Below are 18,439 nucleotides of genomic sequence, written 5' to 3'. Positions count from 1 at the left end.
TGTGTCTGTTTGGGTATGTATGTTAGTGTATGCATGTGTGTCTGCCTGAGTATGTTAGTGTGTGTCTGGGTATTTTGGTGTGTGTGTTTCTGTATGTTTGGGTATGTATGTTAGTGTATGCATGTGTGTCTGCCTGGGTATGGTAGTGTGTGTCTGTCTGAGTATGTTAGCATGTCTTTCATGTTAGTATGTAAACATGTGTCTTTGGGTATGTTAGTGAAATCGTGTCTGGGTATGCTAGTGGATGTCTGGGTTTTTTATTGCGTGAACATGTGTCTTTGGGTATGTTAGCATGTTTTGGGTAAGGTAGTGTGTCTTTGTCTAGGTATGTTAGTGTGTGTGTTACTGGTTGTGTTAGTAAGTATTTGGGTATGTTAGTGGTAAGTGTTTCTGTGTGTTAGTTTCCCCTTTAAGGAACGTTATGCCCATTTTCTTTATCTGTTTTTTCTAAATTCTTCATAGTGATACAAGTATTAAATTCAGCAGAGCAAAAGGAATATCAACTTTAAGAAACCTCCTAAAATGTTTTTAACATATGCGATGACATAATAATTAACTTGTATTAATACTCTTTTATATGTATTCACATAAAATGTTTTATTCATATACTCTAATGATTTATAGATCCCGCACTAAGAACCTTGAAATTAGACTCATCATACTTTGATGAGTTTCCCACACCTTTAACGATGTTTTAATCATAATTATCTACGCACTGACACACTTATTTAATCATGAATACATATTTGTTATTTGGATTATATCATTCAGTCATTAGTGTTCATAAATTATGGAAAAAACATAGCAATCAAGGCTATATGAATATCTGTTTTATAATGCAGCTGTGGTTTTATGGAAAAAAAAATATTTGGAGTGTTATGTTAACACTTATCCCACATAAATTGGACAAAAGAGAAAATCCATTTTTTCCTCTTCAGCCAATTACAATAATGGTATTTGTTACAGAATAAAATTGTTGCATAGAGAAAGGGAGGCATGGTGTGTGTTAGACAATAGACTTCTTGTGTCCATAACATTGAAGGGTTTGTTAAAGAACAATTCCCCTGTGTGGAAATGAAAGCGTTGTTACTGTATATCACCAAGGTCAGTGGGAACTCCGATGTCATGCTAAGCAGACATACTGAATCAATGTTCAGTAATTTATTTTATTCACATCCTAAAATCCCGCCAGATTAAGTATTTAAAAATGCAATTTTTACAGAATGTTAGTTAACAAACCTGACTCTGATGCCTGTCCCACAAGATGGAAATGGGGCATTATCTACTTAATCACCGCCTTCATATATAACTCCCTTATGCCCCTTTCTGCCCTTCTCTTCATCACTTTCTTGTGTATTAATATTATTATTATATACAATTGACATTAGACAATGGGGGGCTGGTATATACAGGTGCCTTATGTGCATGATACACACAAGTACAAAAATAATGCTTGCGCAATAACAGTACATATAAACCAGAATTACTAACATAAATCCACAGTGTGGTTCTGTCACTACTTACAGTCGAGTGAAAAAGAAAGTACATCCTCTTTGAATTCTATGGTTTTACATATCAGGACATGCGGAAAAACAATCATGTGTTCCTTAGCAGGTCTGAAAATTAGGTAAATACAACCTCAGATGAACAACACATGACATATTACACCCAGTGCTGAGTTATTGTGCCTGACAGAGCTCTATATTGCGTTGCCTATTGAGTCTACTTGATTCCTGTTATTGACTACGCTGCTCTCTCCGATCCTGACCCTTGGCTATTGATTATTGACTGCGCTGCTCTCTCCGATTCTGACCTTTGGCTATCATCACCTGACATTGCTGTGTTTAGCTGATCTGCCCCTGCCAGTTGTGAATTATCCTGCATACCGGGTTTCTCATCCCGACCCTGACAACGACCTCACATTTCCCTCTAGAATACTTTGGTATACAGAGGAGTTCATGGTCGACTCAATGACTGCAAGGTTCCCAGGTCATGTGGCTGCAAAAAAAGCCTAAATCATCTCTCCATCACTGTGCTTAAAAGTGGGTATGAGGTGTTTACGCTAATATGCTGTGTTTGGTTTTTGATAAATCTGACGCTGTGCATTATGGCCAAACATCTCCACTTTGATCTTGTCTGTCCAAAGACATTGTTCCAGAAGTCTTGTGGTTTGTTCAGATGTACATGCTGAAGGCTGTAGAGTCTGAGATGTAACTCTCGGGTTTTTTTTGCAATTTCTCTGAGCTTGCACATTCTGACCTTGGAGTAAATTTCCTGGGACGTCCACTACTGGCAAGATTGGCAACTGTCTTAAATGTTTTCCACTTTTGAGTAATCTTTCTCATTGTATAATGATGGACTTTTGTTTGTGAATGGCCTTATAACGCTTCCCGGAATGATGGGCAGCAACAATTGCTTCTCTAAAATCAGTGCTCATGTCTTTCCTCCTTGGCATTGTGTTAACACACACCTGAAAGATCCAGACCAGCAAACTGCTAAATCTTTGGCTTTTATGGAGGTGGTCACACTTGCTAATGATCAATTAATCAAGGGCATTTGTTTAGCAACACATGTGTGCTACTTAGCATCTTAATTCCCAAGGAATGAGTAAGAGTCTACTTAGTTTTTCACACCTGGCTTCTCCATTTTGGCTTTATTTTTGTTGAATAAATCATGACACTGTAATATATCATGTGTTGTTGTTCTGAGGTTGTATATACCTAATTTATTAGAGTTGCTAAGGAACAATAGCACTTTAAAAAAAAAAACATGGCTGAAAGATCTCCCCTATAACCAGCCCATTAAGCAACAGGATCACCAAGATCACTCCCCCTGCACCTGCCACCCTAAGCCAGGATATATCACTGCTCTGGAGCTCTTGATGAAGTGAGTGATAAATCATACTTTACTGGAAGTCTGATGGATGAATTTGGGTTTGGTGGATGCCTACCTACCAGAATGCATAACGCCTACTGTAATGTTTGACGGAGGAGGGATAATAGTCAGGTGATGTTTTTCAAGTTTGAACTTAGTTCCAGTGAGGGGTAATGTTAATGCCTCAGCATATAGACATTATAGACAAGTTTGGTTTGGAGCAACTCGAATGACCTGCGCAGAGCTGTGACCTTAACCCCACTGAACACCTTTTGGGATGAACTGGGATGCTGATTGCAAGCCAGCCCACCTCGTTCAACATCAGTGCCTGACCTCACAAATGCTCTAATGTATGAATAGCCAAAAATTCCCACAGAAACACTAAAACTTGTGGAAAGCCTTCCCAGAAGACTTAAGTTATACCTGCAAATGAGGGGACCACCTCCACATTAATGCCCATGGTTTTGCAATAGGATGTCACAAGCTCGTATAGGTGTGACGTTCCGGCAGGGCCAGTGTGCAACCAATTGAAAAAATATGTGTTGGCCTAGAGTACAGATCCAGGGCCGGCCTTAGGGGTGTGCGACCTGTGCGACCGCACAGGGCGCCATGGTTGCAGGGGCGCCTGACCGGGACTTAGATTAAAGCATCGTTTTTTTTTTTTGTTTTTTTTTTAAACTTTATTTAACATCATTGATGTTAAATAAAGTTTAAAAAAAAAAAACGATGCTTTAATCTAAGTCCCGGTCAGGGGCGCCGAGCGGTTGCTCGTGAAGTTCTCGGCAACCGCTCGGCGCCCCTTACTCTCCGTGACTCCGTCGCGGTGCCAGCATCTCATGTTGAGTGCCGGACTATACTAGCTCAAAGAGAAATGCCGGCAGAGCGAGAAGACGGATGCCTCCCGCTCTTACCGCAGGACTCCGGCAACAAGGTAAGTGGGGGGGGTAGTTTGAAGGGGCGGGGGGGTAGTTTGAAGGGGCAGAGGGGGGGGTAGTTTGAAGGGGCAGAGGGGGGGGTAGTTTGAAGGGGCAGAGGGGGGGGGTAGTTTGAAGGGGCAGAGGGGGGGTAGTTTGAAGGGGCAGAGGGGGGGGTAGTTTGAAGGGGCAGAGGGGGGGGTAGTTTGAAGGGGCAGAGGGGGGGGTAGTTTGAGGGGGGGTAGTTTAAAGGGGCAGAGAGGGCGGGTAGTTTGAAGGGGCAGAGAGGGGGGATAGTGAGGGGGGCGCCAGAGGAGTAGTCCGCACAGGGCGCCACAACGCCTAAGGCCGGCTCTGTGCAGATCTATGTGGGGTCGCCTATTCTGGGGTGGACTGGACTGCCCCACAGTGGAGGGGTAAGGCCAGCAGCAGGTAGACAAGTCTGCTGCAGAGGAAGACTGCAGTGGTAGGAGCAGTGAGACAGAGGCCTCGAGCCTTAATCACAGCACTTTAGCAAGCTAACTGATTAAAAAACAGGGAGATAGTGATAAAAGGCAGAGATAGTAAATTGGGCAACTAAAGATAAATATACAGATGAGAATTAATGGGAAGAAGAGCGAAAGGGGAACAATATAGAGAAGGGGACATAATGCGATTGAGAAGAGATGGGGAAAAGTTGCAGAGATAAGAAAAAGGGTCAGATAATGAAAAAGGAGACATATAGGTGGAAAGGGGAGGGATAATGAGAGATTTGGGGCAAGGGGAGAGAGATGAAGCATGGTAAAGAGGAGAGAGAGGAGGAGAAATAAAGAGAAAAGGGGAAAAAGGAAAAAGGGAAAGAGAAGTGAGAAAAGAGAAAATATGAAAAATAAGAAGGGGTCGCAGAGAAAGGGAAGACAAGGAAAAATAGGAGAGGTTGGGATGAAGAGAAAAGGGGAATAGAAAGAAGAGGAGATAGAGACATTAGGGATGACAAATAGAGAAATTGGTTAGATCATGAAGGGGAGAGATAAAGGGGGTAAATGAGAAAGGTGAGTGATAATGAAGTCAGGTGTCCATAGTTTTCATCATATATCATACTTCCCAACATCTTGTATGCATTAATGCTTTTAGGTGCCGGCGTTTAATTGACTCGCGTAGCCTTCCCCCTTGCACACCTAAGCAGCTTGGGGACTTGGGAAACAAATCTTTGCACCATTCTCTCACTTACCATTGAAGGTGGAAGTGCATGATGGCCTCATAACTCTGCACAAATGAGTGCTGGTGTTTCTAGAAGGATCATGGAAGAGATCTATACAACGGGTGCACATGCTTTGCGTTAGCCCCATTGGATACTAGCAATAAAACATTTGCTACACAACTTCATAGTAGGAAATTAGCATGCCCTTAAGGAAATAATGAGTGGACTGAAATACATTTCCACATTTAATGGCTCTTCCCATCTTGTTGCTATGGTTTGAATGTCAGCAGCTTAGTGAACATGTTGGAAATTGTAAAGCCATTAATGTGAAAAACCTTCTGTTCCACTTTTTTTTTTTATTGGTGTGAAATCGCCATACCTTTGAGAGGCAGGGCTATCCACATTTATGGGTGGGGCTAGCCCCAAACACCTCATATTTCTACCAGGGTGGGAGTGGGAATGACTGAAGCCGGGAGTCTCTGGACGAAACACAGAGTTCCCAGGTATGGTGACCACCACACTAGTTTATTAGTAAATACACTAAAATAAAGTTGCATCTTCACATGCTGTATTTATGCATTAGTGAGACAGATCTTAAACAAAAATCAAGCAGTGATTTAAAGGCCATTTACGCACGGTGAGGGCCCTTTTTACTTTTATTGAGTTTTTTTGTCAAGGGTCTCCTATACCATGCAAGATGTAAACACAAAAGGACCTTTTTATGAAATACTACTTATGACTCAATTTTGTTGAAAACCGGAGGATAAATCCTCCGTTTTATCTACTATAATTGCTAAATGTCACTGTCAAATTACCGTGTTGTATTATTTTTTCTAATAAGGGAGTCATTTTATTGACCTTCCTATACTGTCCACCAACAAAAATAGGATAGATTATGGATCATGAAAAAAACAAAACAAAAAAAACAGTATAGCTTTTCTTACACTCAACACTCAAAGGTAACGTTGACAAATCAGATAACAAGCATCTTGTATAATAAACTGTGTGCCATTTTATTAGCAATTGTATTATACAAAAGAGATGATAAAAAAGTAACCAGGAACATGATAAACGCGCTATAAAAATAAGTTTTTTTTACATCTGTAAAAGAAAAGCAGAAAATGTACCAGTATTAAAAATATCTTGGAAATGTCAAAAATATATAAATACAAGAGTGGTTGAGCGATAAGTGGCCATGTTAATGTTTTAAATTCACAAGTGTTCACAGAAATATTCCCCAATGAACACCTAATGTCAGATTGCGGCTGATCATATTGAAAACATACAGAGTCAATTCTTGATTCCTTTTAAGAAACAGTAACTATAAATATATCAAAAGCACTTAAAATACTATGCCAGCTTTTGTAAATGTTGTAACTTAATGGTTTCTGTTGCAACCATGTCTTCAATGATTCCATAAGCAGCCAATTGCCAAATAGCAAGACAGGGGGTTTTAGAACTTCCCAACATAACAATGCATTATTACAGGCATCCTTCAGCGAACTTCTCCTGCAAGGAGGTCTGTTAGCCCTGAATAATGCATGAGTCATATGGAAGACGTCTTCAAACGTTGTTTGATGACTTAGCGATACTTTATAAAAAGGCCAACTCATTTTCTCTTGCAGGAGACTTTTGATAATGCATGGTGATATCAGGGAGCTAAATGGGTACAACCAGGAAGTAAGTATACTTAAAAATATTGAATAGTTTTAATATTTTGGCACACCTTTATATACTACATTGACTATTCCTATCCAAATTCTGAATGAAATTATTTCAATGCATTTGCACATTATGGACAATTCTTTGCAAAAAAAACCAACTCAAGTTTTGGACTGCTAGATTTTTCTAGGTCAGATTTTTAACACATACTAAGCCTTTGTTAAAAATATCTCTGTGTGTGAATTAAGATCCAATATAGAATGTGCCAAAATTCTGAAGGTTGTCACTTTACCCTCTCTACCACAAAAAACATTTCATATTTTCAATGTAATTCATAAATTTGTATCTCATGTAGCCGAAATATATTTGAAATCTATTCTTAAAGTGGCCATATATGTGTTTTATTAGCCCGAGGTGCAAAGTGCTACATTTAAAGTAATAGGCGGGAAGAAGCCTCAAACAGATGAACTCGCCTGATTGAATAAAGTGGAGAAATTATGGAATTTTGAAGCAATTCATTTATGTATCACATTGATCTATACCGTCACATTTAGAATGCCAACATGAAGATGGGTAATTTATGCTGGAAAGTTGCAGTATTATATAAAGATACATAATCGACAGATTCATTATGCATGATACCTACACATATATACAAAACATGCAAATATTAGATATGCATTTTTGTTAAACCGCAAAAATGTCCCAATCTGTGGAAAATGCGTCAGCATACCGCTCTGTGGATTTTAAAAGGAATCTGTTTTACAGCCTCTGGCGTGTGAGCAAGGCATTGCAAAACATCTACTTAAAAGCAGAATTTATAGATCGAGAATTTATAGATCGAGAACATGAACTCTTACAGATTAACATGCTGCTGCCATAAAAGCAGAGACATTTAAAATGTTCCCTTTTGAGCTATACATTTGCATGTTTAACACTGTAGTGTGTTTCATTTATCTTCAAATTATATAATTTTACAGAAATATTATATATATGACATAGGAGTCTATTTAACTGAAATCTCTAGGCAATGGCACATAAATATATATATATATATTTTTCATTTAATGACACCCTGTCAGCTCATTTTGCAGACATCTAGATACACTCTTAGGGTGCCACTGAGCAAAAGATGGAGCAATACGGTTGACCCAAGCTGGACCAAATTCTACCGTGCAAATGAAAATCAGGACTTGGCATGTAGGGTTATAGGTTAGCTCTTGATTTGTTAAAAATAAAGCCCAAAAAACGTCCATATACAGTAAAACTAAACAATCTATATGATAAGTGGGTTAATAATTTCAAATGGAAATAGAAATCTGCATAAAATACTAATGATAGTATTGTTTGCTTTTGAATCATGAAAGGTTATCTAGAAGCATTATGATTTACAGAAGCAGCATATATGTTACAGTTTTGAACATTTTTACATCGTTTGGGTTTCTGTACTAACTATAAAGCTAATATAGCTTTTAAGATATTACATTTTGGATAAGGAAATCTCTGGACCCTTGCAGAGCAAAGAATAAAGATGCAGTACACTGTATAATCCTTGTGACCAGGTGTCCATGTTCTCTTTCAAATGTACCATTATTGGTATTTTTGCCAATGCTCAATGAAAGGCAAGTAAGGTTGCGATCCACAACTTCTGGCCGTCGGGACAAACTAAGCACTGTCATAAAATCAATGGTTTCATTAAAAGTAAAAGAAATAAAAAATATATATTTGAAATTGGTTTTAGGCACAGCAACTACACAAAGCAGCAGTATTTTTTCCACCAAGACTTTGAAATATTTTTCACTTTGTCCGGAGTCCGACTCTTTGATTTCTTTGGTTGCTGTTGAGCATCGGAATACTGAATTCCACACAATATGGCGGCATCAAAGACCTCCTTAAGATTTTTCTGCGTCAACGCCGAGCACTCAATGTAAGAGGCAGCTTTGACTTCTTCAACGCATAGCTTAGCTGCCTCCTCCACCACTGGCTTCTCCTTGCATTTGTTTAGTTCAATCAAGATGTTCACATCTTCTCTGAGGTCCGACTGTGTACCAACCAGAATGATTGGAGCTTTTGGGCAATGGCAACGAATTTCAGGAACCCACTTCTCACAGACATTCTGGAAAGACGACGGGCTTACGACGCTGAAGCATAGTAAAAACACATCTGCGTTTGTATAACACAGGGGGCGCAGCTTGTCAAATTCATCCTGCAATATAAAGTGAAAAGAAAAACCTTTAATTTTAACTCTTTGTGCTACACAAAACTCCCTGGTTAGAAAACTCATTTGTAATTAGCAAACTCGTGAAAGAATTTTGTAAAACTTGTAATAAAAAAAAGAAATTCATAAAAATAATGTTGAGAGGCAGCTTAATGAGAACCCATTAGTAATTCATCATGTTTTGTTTGTTTTTTTAGATTTTCAGTCTGTGTTCAAATTACTTCTTATAACTGTGTCTTCACTGAGAAAGCATCAGAAAATAAACCTTTTATATTCTTGAATGCCCAAAGCTTCTTAAGTCGTAAGAGATGACCTTGTATAATCTGCAAAGCCACACTGATTAACAAATCCACAGAGAGTTCTTTGTACAGACTCTGAATATATTTATAAAATGTTAGCATATCCCGTCTAAAGTATTCATGTAGTGTAAACATACCCAACTTGGATAATTCCCTGTAACCAGAATCTCCACCTTATATTCAAGGTATTCCCCCCTTGTTTTAATAATTGGGGGGGGGGTTATTAGTAAACTGGTGCCCATCTCTACAACACATCTTCAATGTGATATCCATTCTGTAAGAAATTATGTTCTTACACTAGTAAAAGCACGCATTTATCATAGAGATTTTTACAGTGATTACTGGATCGTTAACCCCTTGCGCTGCTACTTAGTCTCTTAGAATTCGTGAAACATTATGAATGCCACAAACACGTACCATTGTATGCAACTTGAAATTTTTTTCATGCTATTTTTTGCCCCCTCTGATGTCAGTAATAAATAACTCAAAACTAGGCAGATCAATAGGCAACATTAAAATAGCACGGCTCTTAAAAGTGGCCATGATTGAGAATGAGATCGCAGAGGGAGAGACTAAGATCAAAGGGTAGAGATATTAGAGAATCATTGGAGGGAAGAGGGTGTCTGGGAGGTATGAACATTATGTGCGGGGCTGTGGCCTTTGATTAGGTGACACTGTGCTCTGCGACAGTCTAATGCTGCCCAGTTTAATTGCCGACTGTTGGTTAATCTGTTTGAATGAGTATGTGTGATTGAGGGAATGAATCTGTGAATGAACGAGTATATGAATGTGTGTGTGTGTGTGTGTGTGGGGGATGGTACAGGGTGACTAAGTGATGTGCAGACCCCATACCGATGGCAGCATCAATATGCAAGGGGGCAGCTAGCCAGTTTTCAGCATGTGCTGTCTGACTTGGCATGATAGGAGTGTGATTGCTAACAGCAATCACAGTCCCATCATGCCTAGGTTCCAGCATTTACTGGTTGCCTGGGTATGATAGGAGTGTGATTGCTAACAGCAATCACACTCCTATCATGCCAAGTCACATTGTTGATTTTTTTTGTCCAATTGTGGTGTGTTACATTTAATAAAAGTGTGGTTAACACGCCAAAATTGGACAAAAAAAAAAATACAACAATATTAATTTATGATTGCTGACAGCAATCAGACTCCTATTATGCCCAGCCAACTAGTATCTGGGTATGCCTGAGATTGCTGTTAAGATTCATTATATATATTATACACACACACCCCCTATTTATACCGGTAAGTGTGTGTGGGGGAGGACAAGAGGATCCAGGGTCCCTGCAGCGTTGCGGGGGATCTGGATCTTAGTCTCATAGTCAGACCTATTTGAGATCTGATTATAAGACGACCCCGATTATAAGACGAGGGGTATTTTTCAGAGCATTTGCTCTGAAAAAAAACTGTTCTTATAATCAAGCAAATACGGTATATATTAACATTGTTATTACATTTTTTGTACAATTTTGGTGTGTAACTTACTTTTATTAAAAGTGTGGGATTTTTTTTTTTTTTTATTATTTGTAAAGGTGTGGGGGGGTCATTTTCGGTTTCGGCTAAGCGAAACGTGAATTTTCGGTTTTGGTCCAGAATTTTCATTTCGGTATATCCCTAGAATATATAGAACTATTTCATTTTTACTAATCCAGAATCCTGAATTTGTTGTCACAAAACTTTCTAGGCCCAGAAATCAGTGAGAGGAAAAGTAAATGTTTTGTGTCATTTACTTTATTTTAATCTGCATATTTTATTAAAGGCTATATTTTCTCACAGTGAAAAATGAGTGCAGCCCTCGAACGTATTTAATTCTGATGAAGTGGCCCACTGCAGAAAAAACGTGGACACCCCTGTGGGAACCAAAATACTTTACACATTTATAAATGTATTACATATCTAAACTCCATTGAAACCGATTTATGTGTTTAATCGGTTAGACACTTAAAAAAGGTGTTTATTTTTATCAGAATGGTTTGCTTAGTTACATAGTTAGCTGTTAATCAGTCAACAAATCTAGAATCCCTGCCACCTGTGCTTCCCCCCCCCCATTTCTTCACCTTCAGGGAACCTTTTTTGCAGCGAAAGCAATATCAGAAATCACATCTTGAACGTCCAAGAGGTATTTCTCAAGAGCATTATGAAACACACAGTTCATTCGTGTAGTCTCTTGCTGAAGATCAAAACTTAAACTTCTCATATGGAATAAAAAGATTAAATATAATTTTAAAAGAAACGTTTACAATTTATGCAGATAAATAGGCTGTGTATATTTAGACGCGCCCCAAATCGAAGTCATCTACTTCTAATTGAGTATGTTAGCGCCATACACAATCCAGCCTCCTGAATTCCAAATAAGTATCATTTTTCATAATGACTTCTCCAGCCACAGCTGGAGCACAAATGCAGCATATACATTTCCCCCCCCCCTGGCTTTTTTTTTTTTTTATTTTTATTTTTTTTAAACATGATGTGTAACGCTGTTCTTTTTTCCTTAGAACCCAACATATGGTATTTTTTTTAAAAATGTATATACATTTGTATAATGCTTTTTACTTATACAGTTGTGGTTATAGGCTTTAACATCATGCTGACAAGTATTTAGTATTTTCAACAGTCCATTATCCTTATTGACCTTTTCGATAGGAAATTCTTTAGGAGTCTGCAATATATCGTACGGGAGATATAGAATATTATAGGGTTGTACTAATACATGTAAATACACAGATAATGCAGGGTTTAAGACATACCTGACCAGCTGTATCACAAAGCTGAAGCTTCACTGGTTTTCCATCAACCGAAACAACCGCTGTGTAAAAAAAAAAAAAAAAAATTAAACACGTGCGCACACACATACATATATACTTGTGCGGTTAAGCCTGCCTCTTAGGAAACCCTTTGAGACTCAAACACAATTCTCTGTGCCAATGAAGAGACAAATGGCAGAATGGAAACTCTTTGAAGAGATATGGGGGGTGAGTTTTAAGAAAGGAGAAGCAGCTCAAAGGCCCTCTTATCCTACAAAGCCTTAGGGAGCAATCTCCTCCCCCACTTTACCTTGTCATGGTTTAAATCACAAGGAAAGCAACCAAAATATTATTTCCTGTACAATACTATAGGTTAAAAGGTCCAATCCTGCCTTACATCACGATTTAGCAGAAACAAGTGAAACAAAATCTCCCTGTTATAGGCATATCTTCTTTCTGGAATATAACAGTACATTTAACTCCTGTCCCGTTTACTCTTGCATGAGGCAGACAGAGGTGAGTTTTCCCATATATTCCTTTATGGAATTGTCTACTTTCCTAAAAGTCTGCAACACTTATATTTCATAATATATTTTCATAATGCCATCACATTTTTTTTTGGAATCTGAAAAGTTGTAACAAGAGTAAAAAAAAAAAATAAAAAAAAATCTAAACAGGTCTTCATTAACTTTTAATGTATACAAAGATGGGTCTGACATAGCAATTAAAAGACCAGAAATGAACATGAGGTTTTAATATTTTAAACTTTCACGCTTCAGTTTGCAACTTATTTTACAGCTGAGCAGAAGGAATAAGAGAACTGTTGGGAGTTTCCCAAAATACCTATAATATAAAAAATTCCATGGCTAAAGTTAAAGTTTCAGGGGAAAAATAAGTCGTAAAAGCTACAAGCTTATTACCAATCGTCTCCAGAGCCGTAGATTTAGCAAACAGATGACTATGCTCTACTAAAGTGGAAATTACCAGATTTTCGATTTTTTAAATTAAACTAATCTGAGGGGTATGCGTGATTTTAAAAGCAATACAGCCCTGCACTACGAACAGTGATACAATGCAATATCACCACAAACAATACCTTACGCTCGAAACTACAAGCATTTAATAAAACGGATCTCAATAGTCTACACCGACTGATCCTGTTAAATTTCCTAGGGTTTACTTTGCTCTTTCAAACGCGTCGGCCATCAGTCATTCCAGGGTGCTCTGGAAGTGTGTATTTTTATTGCAACAGCTGGTGAAACTTGAATAGCCAAAGACCTGGGTCCAATGCTTTTATATTAAGGAGAAGTCAAAAGAAAATTCTACAGGACCGTTATGCCCAACACGATTGGTATCGGTGGCAAAAGTAATAATGAATTCCGGATGTGATGTTGTCATCTCCCACCCTTACAAAGGCTGCTTGAAGAAGAAAAACAACAACAACAACAACAACAACAACGTGCACTTCAAGCAAGGAGCAATAAACCCCGTTAATCCCAGGAAAGGAATGCCTCTATAATATAAGCATATGATGGATTTGCAATACTTTGTGTAGACACCACTGCGTGTGTTTATTTGGTGTATAGAACATTATGAAAGGTTAACAGATATACTTTAAATCGAAAACAGCATGTACCCTCTACAGTTACTGTAGAACTACGATTTTCTTGATAGCGTTACTATAGAGCTGTAATTTCAGACCAGCTAAAGAGTAACCTGTATTTCCACAATTCATAGTATGTGCAACATTAAATCCTTTTATTCAATACCGTACAACATTTAGACACACAACTGTTCTAGTATGATACGTGCACAACTACAGTTTGCTAGTATAGCTTCATGTTTTTAAATTTTCTGCTTCTAATGAAATTCTAAAATTAAATTATGTGGGACTCCCTTAACCCACTATTTCACAGAAAGGGCTCCCTAAGCTGGCCTGCCAGACTTACAAACTATTGTTGTGGCACCTGCTGGACTTGGGATATTTGCAGTTAGTGAAAAAGAAACTGTACCCGAGTACAGGGGCATTGACTAGATTCATTTAGGAGCTAAAAATGTTTGTTGAGGTAGTTGGAACTTAAGTCAGATGGGGTGTTACCTCATGTCCTTTTCAAATAGCACATTTTCTTTATGTAACTAACTAAAGTTGGGACTTTATTCGGGGGGGGGGGGATGTGTTACCACTGTCCGTCATCTAAGTCATTCAACTTTCAGTAGAGGACATGCAGCCACCAGAAGATTCATCTGGAGCAAGTGCTCTCTATCTTACACTTAAAATAATAATAATAATAAACAAAGACATTGCATCTGGAAATAACGGATCTTGTTCAATGAGCTCTACGAAGGATGTTGGTTTTGTCTATGAAGGCTATAAGCTATACATTATAGTGCCTGACCCATCCTGGGCCCCATCCTTCCCCAATGGAGTCGGCACTAAAGCCTAATGTAATAGAAGTATGAGAAGACTACCAGGTGTCACATCATAAAAAGTAGACCTTTTCTTATTAAGGACCTTGTCCAATTTACTTGATCAGCTATTCCTATGTGCAATGCTACCTGGACTGGAAACCGTTTTAGAAAGTGAGGCATTTTTTTCCAGCCACCTAAGTGAAGGGCTACCCCATCTCCCCCATCATTCATGGAGAAGGAGGGTTTTCATCCTGAGACCCTCTGCTAAAATTTGCCCCACATGAAATTATTGATCCATTGCCCGCATTTAGGAACAGTCCCAAATAGGTAAAGCAGGTCCAGGTGGAGCACATTTTAAGTCCTATAACCTTAACCTACCCAAGACAAATGTGTAGCTGCACCCTTTGTTTTTTTTGTTTTTACATTTTCTCAGTCTTACAATAACTATTCATTAAGAGACATCATCCTGTCTAAAGTCTTCTATTTTGAAACAATAGCATTAACATGGTTCTGTGAAAAACCTCTTTCCACTGTCACCAGTACTCCAATTTAAGTACCCTCTCATGAGCTTAATGGTGCTAAATGCAACAGTGATAAACTACAGCCAGGACTTTTAGTTAACTAGACAGGTCAATGGTGCATAGAGTCAAAGGAGGAGCATGTGTTGCTTTGTAAAAACATAATTTCAATTTGTATCACATAAGATATGGATCTGACCCTTCAATTGATTAAATACATACTGGTAAATAACATATTAAAATAGTAACAATTTTTTTAAAAAAAAAACTACCATTTTTTGTAACCTGCAAGTTTATTTCCCTTTTTTTGGTCCCTATCAATATTTTGATTCCAATTAAACGTTCTTTAAAATTACAAGTCAGAACAATTGTGTTATTGGATTACCATAAAACTATTATGTTAACAACCAGGAGCCATGATCCAGAAGATTTATCTGGGCTCTAACCTTGACACAAGTAAATAAACAAACATACATAATTACGTTTCAACTACAGAAAACACACAAATACATTATATTTACACACACACATATATATATATATATAAAAAAATATATATACAGACAAAATAGAATCTTGCGCAGCTCTCCCTCTTTTATCCTCAAAGGGGCCCCTTAAACCAACGAATTATCCTAAACAGCTGCTTAATCTGTTTAATATGGTACAGCCACCCCTGACCACAAAACCCTGGAACACATTCACTATGAAATCTTCCTCCACATCATGCTGAGGGTCACATGCTGCTCAGAATCAGAGTTTAGGGGGGAAAAAACCGAAGTTTTTCTCAAGTTTAGCAAGTCATTGAAGGATTGCAGCGGAGCTTCAATGAGACTTGATAGGACCGGAGGAAGAGAAGACGACCTCGGAGAAGGTACCCTTGAACTCACCACTCAGTAAATCTTACTATAATTATCAATAGATAAAACGGCTGACAATGGGTCGAACCCAGTCATTTAATTAAAAAGCGTTAAAATAAGTAATTCAAAACATTAAATATCCATAGCATGCCTTGTGGAGATGCGGAGGTCTTAAGATCATTGTTGAAGTTCCAGATTACTTTATATAAATATAGTACATACACATTTTCAGTAAGAATATTAAAATGACATACATTATAATGTATATATATATTCTATACAGTTAGATATAATCACTATAAAGCAGGAAGCTTGTGAATGGGATGCGCTGGGATGTCCCATTACCTGAGAAGTTGTCAAAGGCTGTAGGCACGTATTCCGTGGGGTAGCCATTAGTGGTGTAACTCACTACTAAACTGGTTTTGCCCACTGCTCCGTCCCCCAACAGGACACACTTGATCTTGCGCTCCGTGCCAGGGCCACCGGCTCTGCCCTTAGACGCCCCCAAGCCACGGCTTCTGATCCTCCGAGGAGGGACAGGGGGCACTTCATTGCAACCTCCAGAAGGTACCGGTTTACTAATATAATCCGCCTCTCCTTGGGGAGGCATCGGCTTCAACGACACCCTGACGGTGGAAGAAGTGAAATCAAGCAGCTGAGGGCAATCTGATGGACGAGGGGGGGGGGGAGTGACGTCAAGGCCAACAGTGCAGAACAGCTAGAATAGATCAATCAACGGGTTATTCCACGAAATCCTTTCCACTCCACAGATCGTGCCTTTCCTAGCAGACTGAACCCCAATGCGGAGAGCCGCTAGGACGGCTGCTGGTTTTGTAGCATGTGCTCCTTTGGACTGTATCTTCCAGCAGCTCCCCAGGTGCTCCACATAATCAAATAGAAGAATAAAGAGAAGGTACCACTGGAAATGAAAGGGTTTGCAATAACCCAGAAAAAAAAAACCCGCTTCAATAGTGGAAAAATAACTTCAAATAATGATTCCGAGACAGGCCCACGAGCATGCTGTTATGGTGCTATAGCAGGTTTCTTTTCTATCGCTTCAAAGCCTTTGTATACGATTAACATAGTGTGACAGAAGAATAAAGCGCCCCAGACAGCGCGTCTCCTGCACCGCTGACTGGCTGAATGAGCCTGCAGATCGCACTCCTCCTACTTCACCCCGGGGATTACATCAGTGTGGGCGGAGACAAAGCACCCCTCATCCCGCCCTTTTTTCCCTCAATAGTAAGCTCATTACTGCCGCCATCTGTCCATGTCCAGTAATGCAAAATACATTGGTTAAAGTATGGAAGAGCACAATAACTTGAACGTTAACATACAATATCAAGGTGCACACCTGTATTACATTTACCTTGATAAATGTGCTACCTCACGGGCTCTCATTTTTACCTCATGTATCGGTCTGTCTTAGCCTGCCAATTCTTGTTTTGCTATGTCCTTTGAATGTGCGTGCCGTAAGAAGTGCTAAGTAAATTGTTGGCGCTATATAATAATAAAAATAATGATAATAATTACATTTTTTCCATTTCCTTTTTTTAATAAATGGAGTTACTGTATTTCTGTTCTGTGTCTTCTGTTTTGTCACCTGACACGGGACATTTTAGCATTTATTGCATGGAGTGTACGATAAGTCCCTAAAGACAATCACAAGTAATTTGTATTTTTAATTTAGTCTTTATTCATTAAAGCAGGTGTTTTCAGGAGAATTGCCCCGTCAACTGACTTCACTTTGCATTGGCAAGTGAGCATCTGCTGCAAGAGCATGCGTGGACATGTATTTTGCATTGTTAAATTAGTAACATTTTACCAGAACACAGGTCTTCTTGACAAAAATAAAAATACAAGTGGAGTGAAATTTGTTGAAACAGCAACTCACTTTTCCCAGAAAGAGCAGAGGGGTAGATGAAGTGGAGGGTAAAATACACGTTTAGGGGGTAGAGAGAGGGCAAAAAACAGTTTAGGGTTGAATGCAATATTGTCACTTTGGTTAACTTTGTCAGGTTTTTTGTGCATTTATGATGGGTTAGTCTTTTGTTTATAGTTTACGATGGGGCAACAAGGTGAGGTCACTTTGTGGAATATTTTATCACTAACCCATTTTATTGGCACAATCACATATTGTGTGGCTCTACTGTGCTAGTAACTGGGGAGGCTGGCACCTTCAGCTCTGGGGGGCAGGTAAAGCCTGGTGGCCCTATCAATCCCTTGCCCCCCGTAACTCACATTTGCACTGGCACACAAATTTACACTCACACTAACACACACTTACGCATACTCACACCCACATAGGTACACACTCATGTTAACACACACACTGCCTCACAAACACTTATACATTCATGCTAACACACACTCTATCACACACATACACTTACACAACACATTCATGCTAACACGCTTACACATATACATACATACTCACTCCCTCATAGCATCACACCCGCTGTGTTCCCGCCTCCACGAGTGGCATAGTCCAAGTCGGCCCGACCCTATGTAAAGAATTTTGCCCCTGTAATACAGTTTCACGTTCTGGGTCTGCTCTAGAGTTGTGATTTATACCACCCATGCTTTTCAAGTTAAGATGTGTTAGTCATGCAGTATTTCAGTTGTCAAGTAACAGTTTCTAAGTGGAAATATTCTTGCTTGTATAAACAAAGTCTATGAACTCCAGCATAGACCACCTGTTTCTCTCAGTTTCTGTGTGATCCAAATGCACATATTTTCC

The 18,439-nt window shown here is 38.9% G+C and overlaps 1 protein-coding gene across 1 annotated transcript; it reads right to left on the bottom strand.

The window, feature by feature from the left end:
- Positions 1-8,064: 8,064 nt before the first annotated feature.
- Positions 8,065-16,955, bottom strand: RHOU (ras homolog family member U). Its single transcript, XM_053458499.1, has 3 exons — positions 16,042-16,955; positions 11,916-11,974; positions 8,065-8,836 (listed from the first exon to the last, which is right to left on the bottom strand). Exons 1-3 carry the CDS (start codon positions 16,304-16,306, stop codon positions 8,381-8,383), a joined length of 780 nt encoding a protein of 259 aa, XP_053314474.1. The 5' UTR covers positions 16,307-16,955; the 3' UTR covers positions 8,065-8,380.
- Positions 16,956-18,439: the final 1,484 nt, after the last annotated feature.

Source organism: Spea bombifrons, chromosome 3 (assembly GCF_027358695.1).
Source record: "Spea bombifrons isolate aSpeBom1 chromosome 3, aSpeBom1.2.pri, whole genome shotgun sequence".
Classification (NCBI taxonomy): domain Eukaryota; kingdom Metazoa; phylum Chordata; class Amphibia; order Anura; family Pelobatidae; genus Spea; species Spea bombifrons.
This window is presented reverse-complemented; position numbering and strand designations above follow the sequence as displayed.

What these genes read in the sequence shown, in the direction of transcription:
- RHOU (XM_053458499.1), bottom strand. Translation starts at nt 16,306, where the DNA reads ATGCCTCCCCAAGGAGAGGCGGATTATATTAGTAAACCGGTACCTTCT. An exon ending in AGCCTTTGACAACTTCTCAG is followed by an intron (nt 11,975 to 16,041) that starts GTAATGGGACAT and finishes TTTTTTACACAG; the next exon opens with CGGTTGTTTCGGTTGATGGA. An exon ending in TTTGTGATACAGCTGGTCAG is followed by an intron (nt 8,837 to 11,915) that starts GTATGTCTTAAA and finishes TTTATATTGCAG; the next exon opens with GATGAATTTGACAAGCTGCG.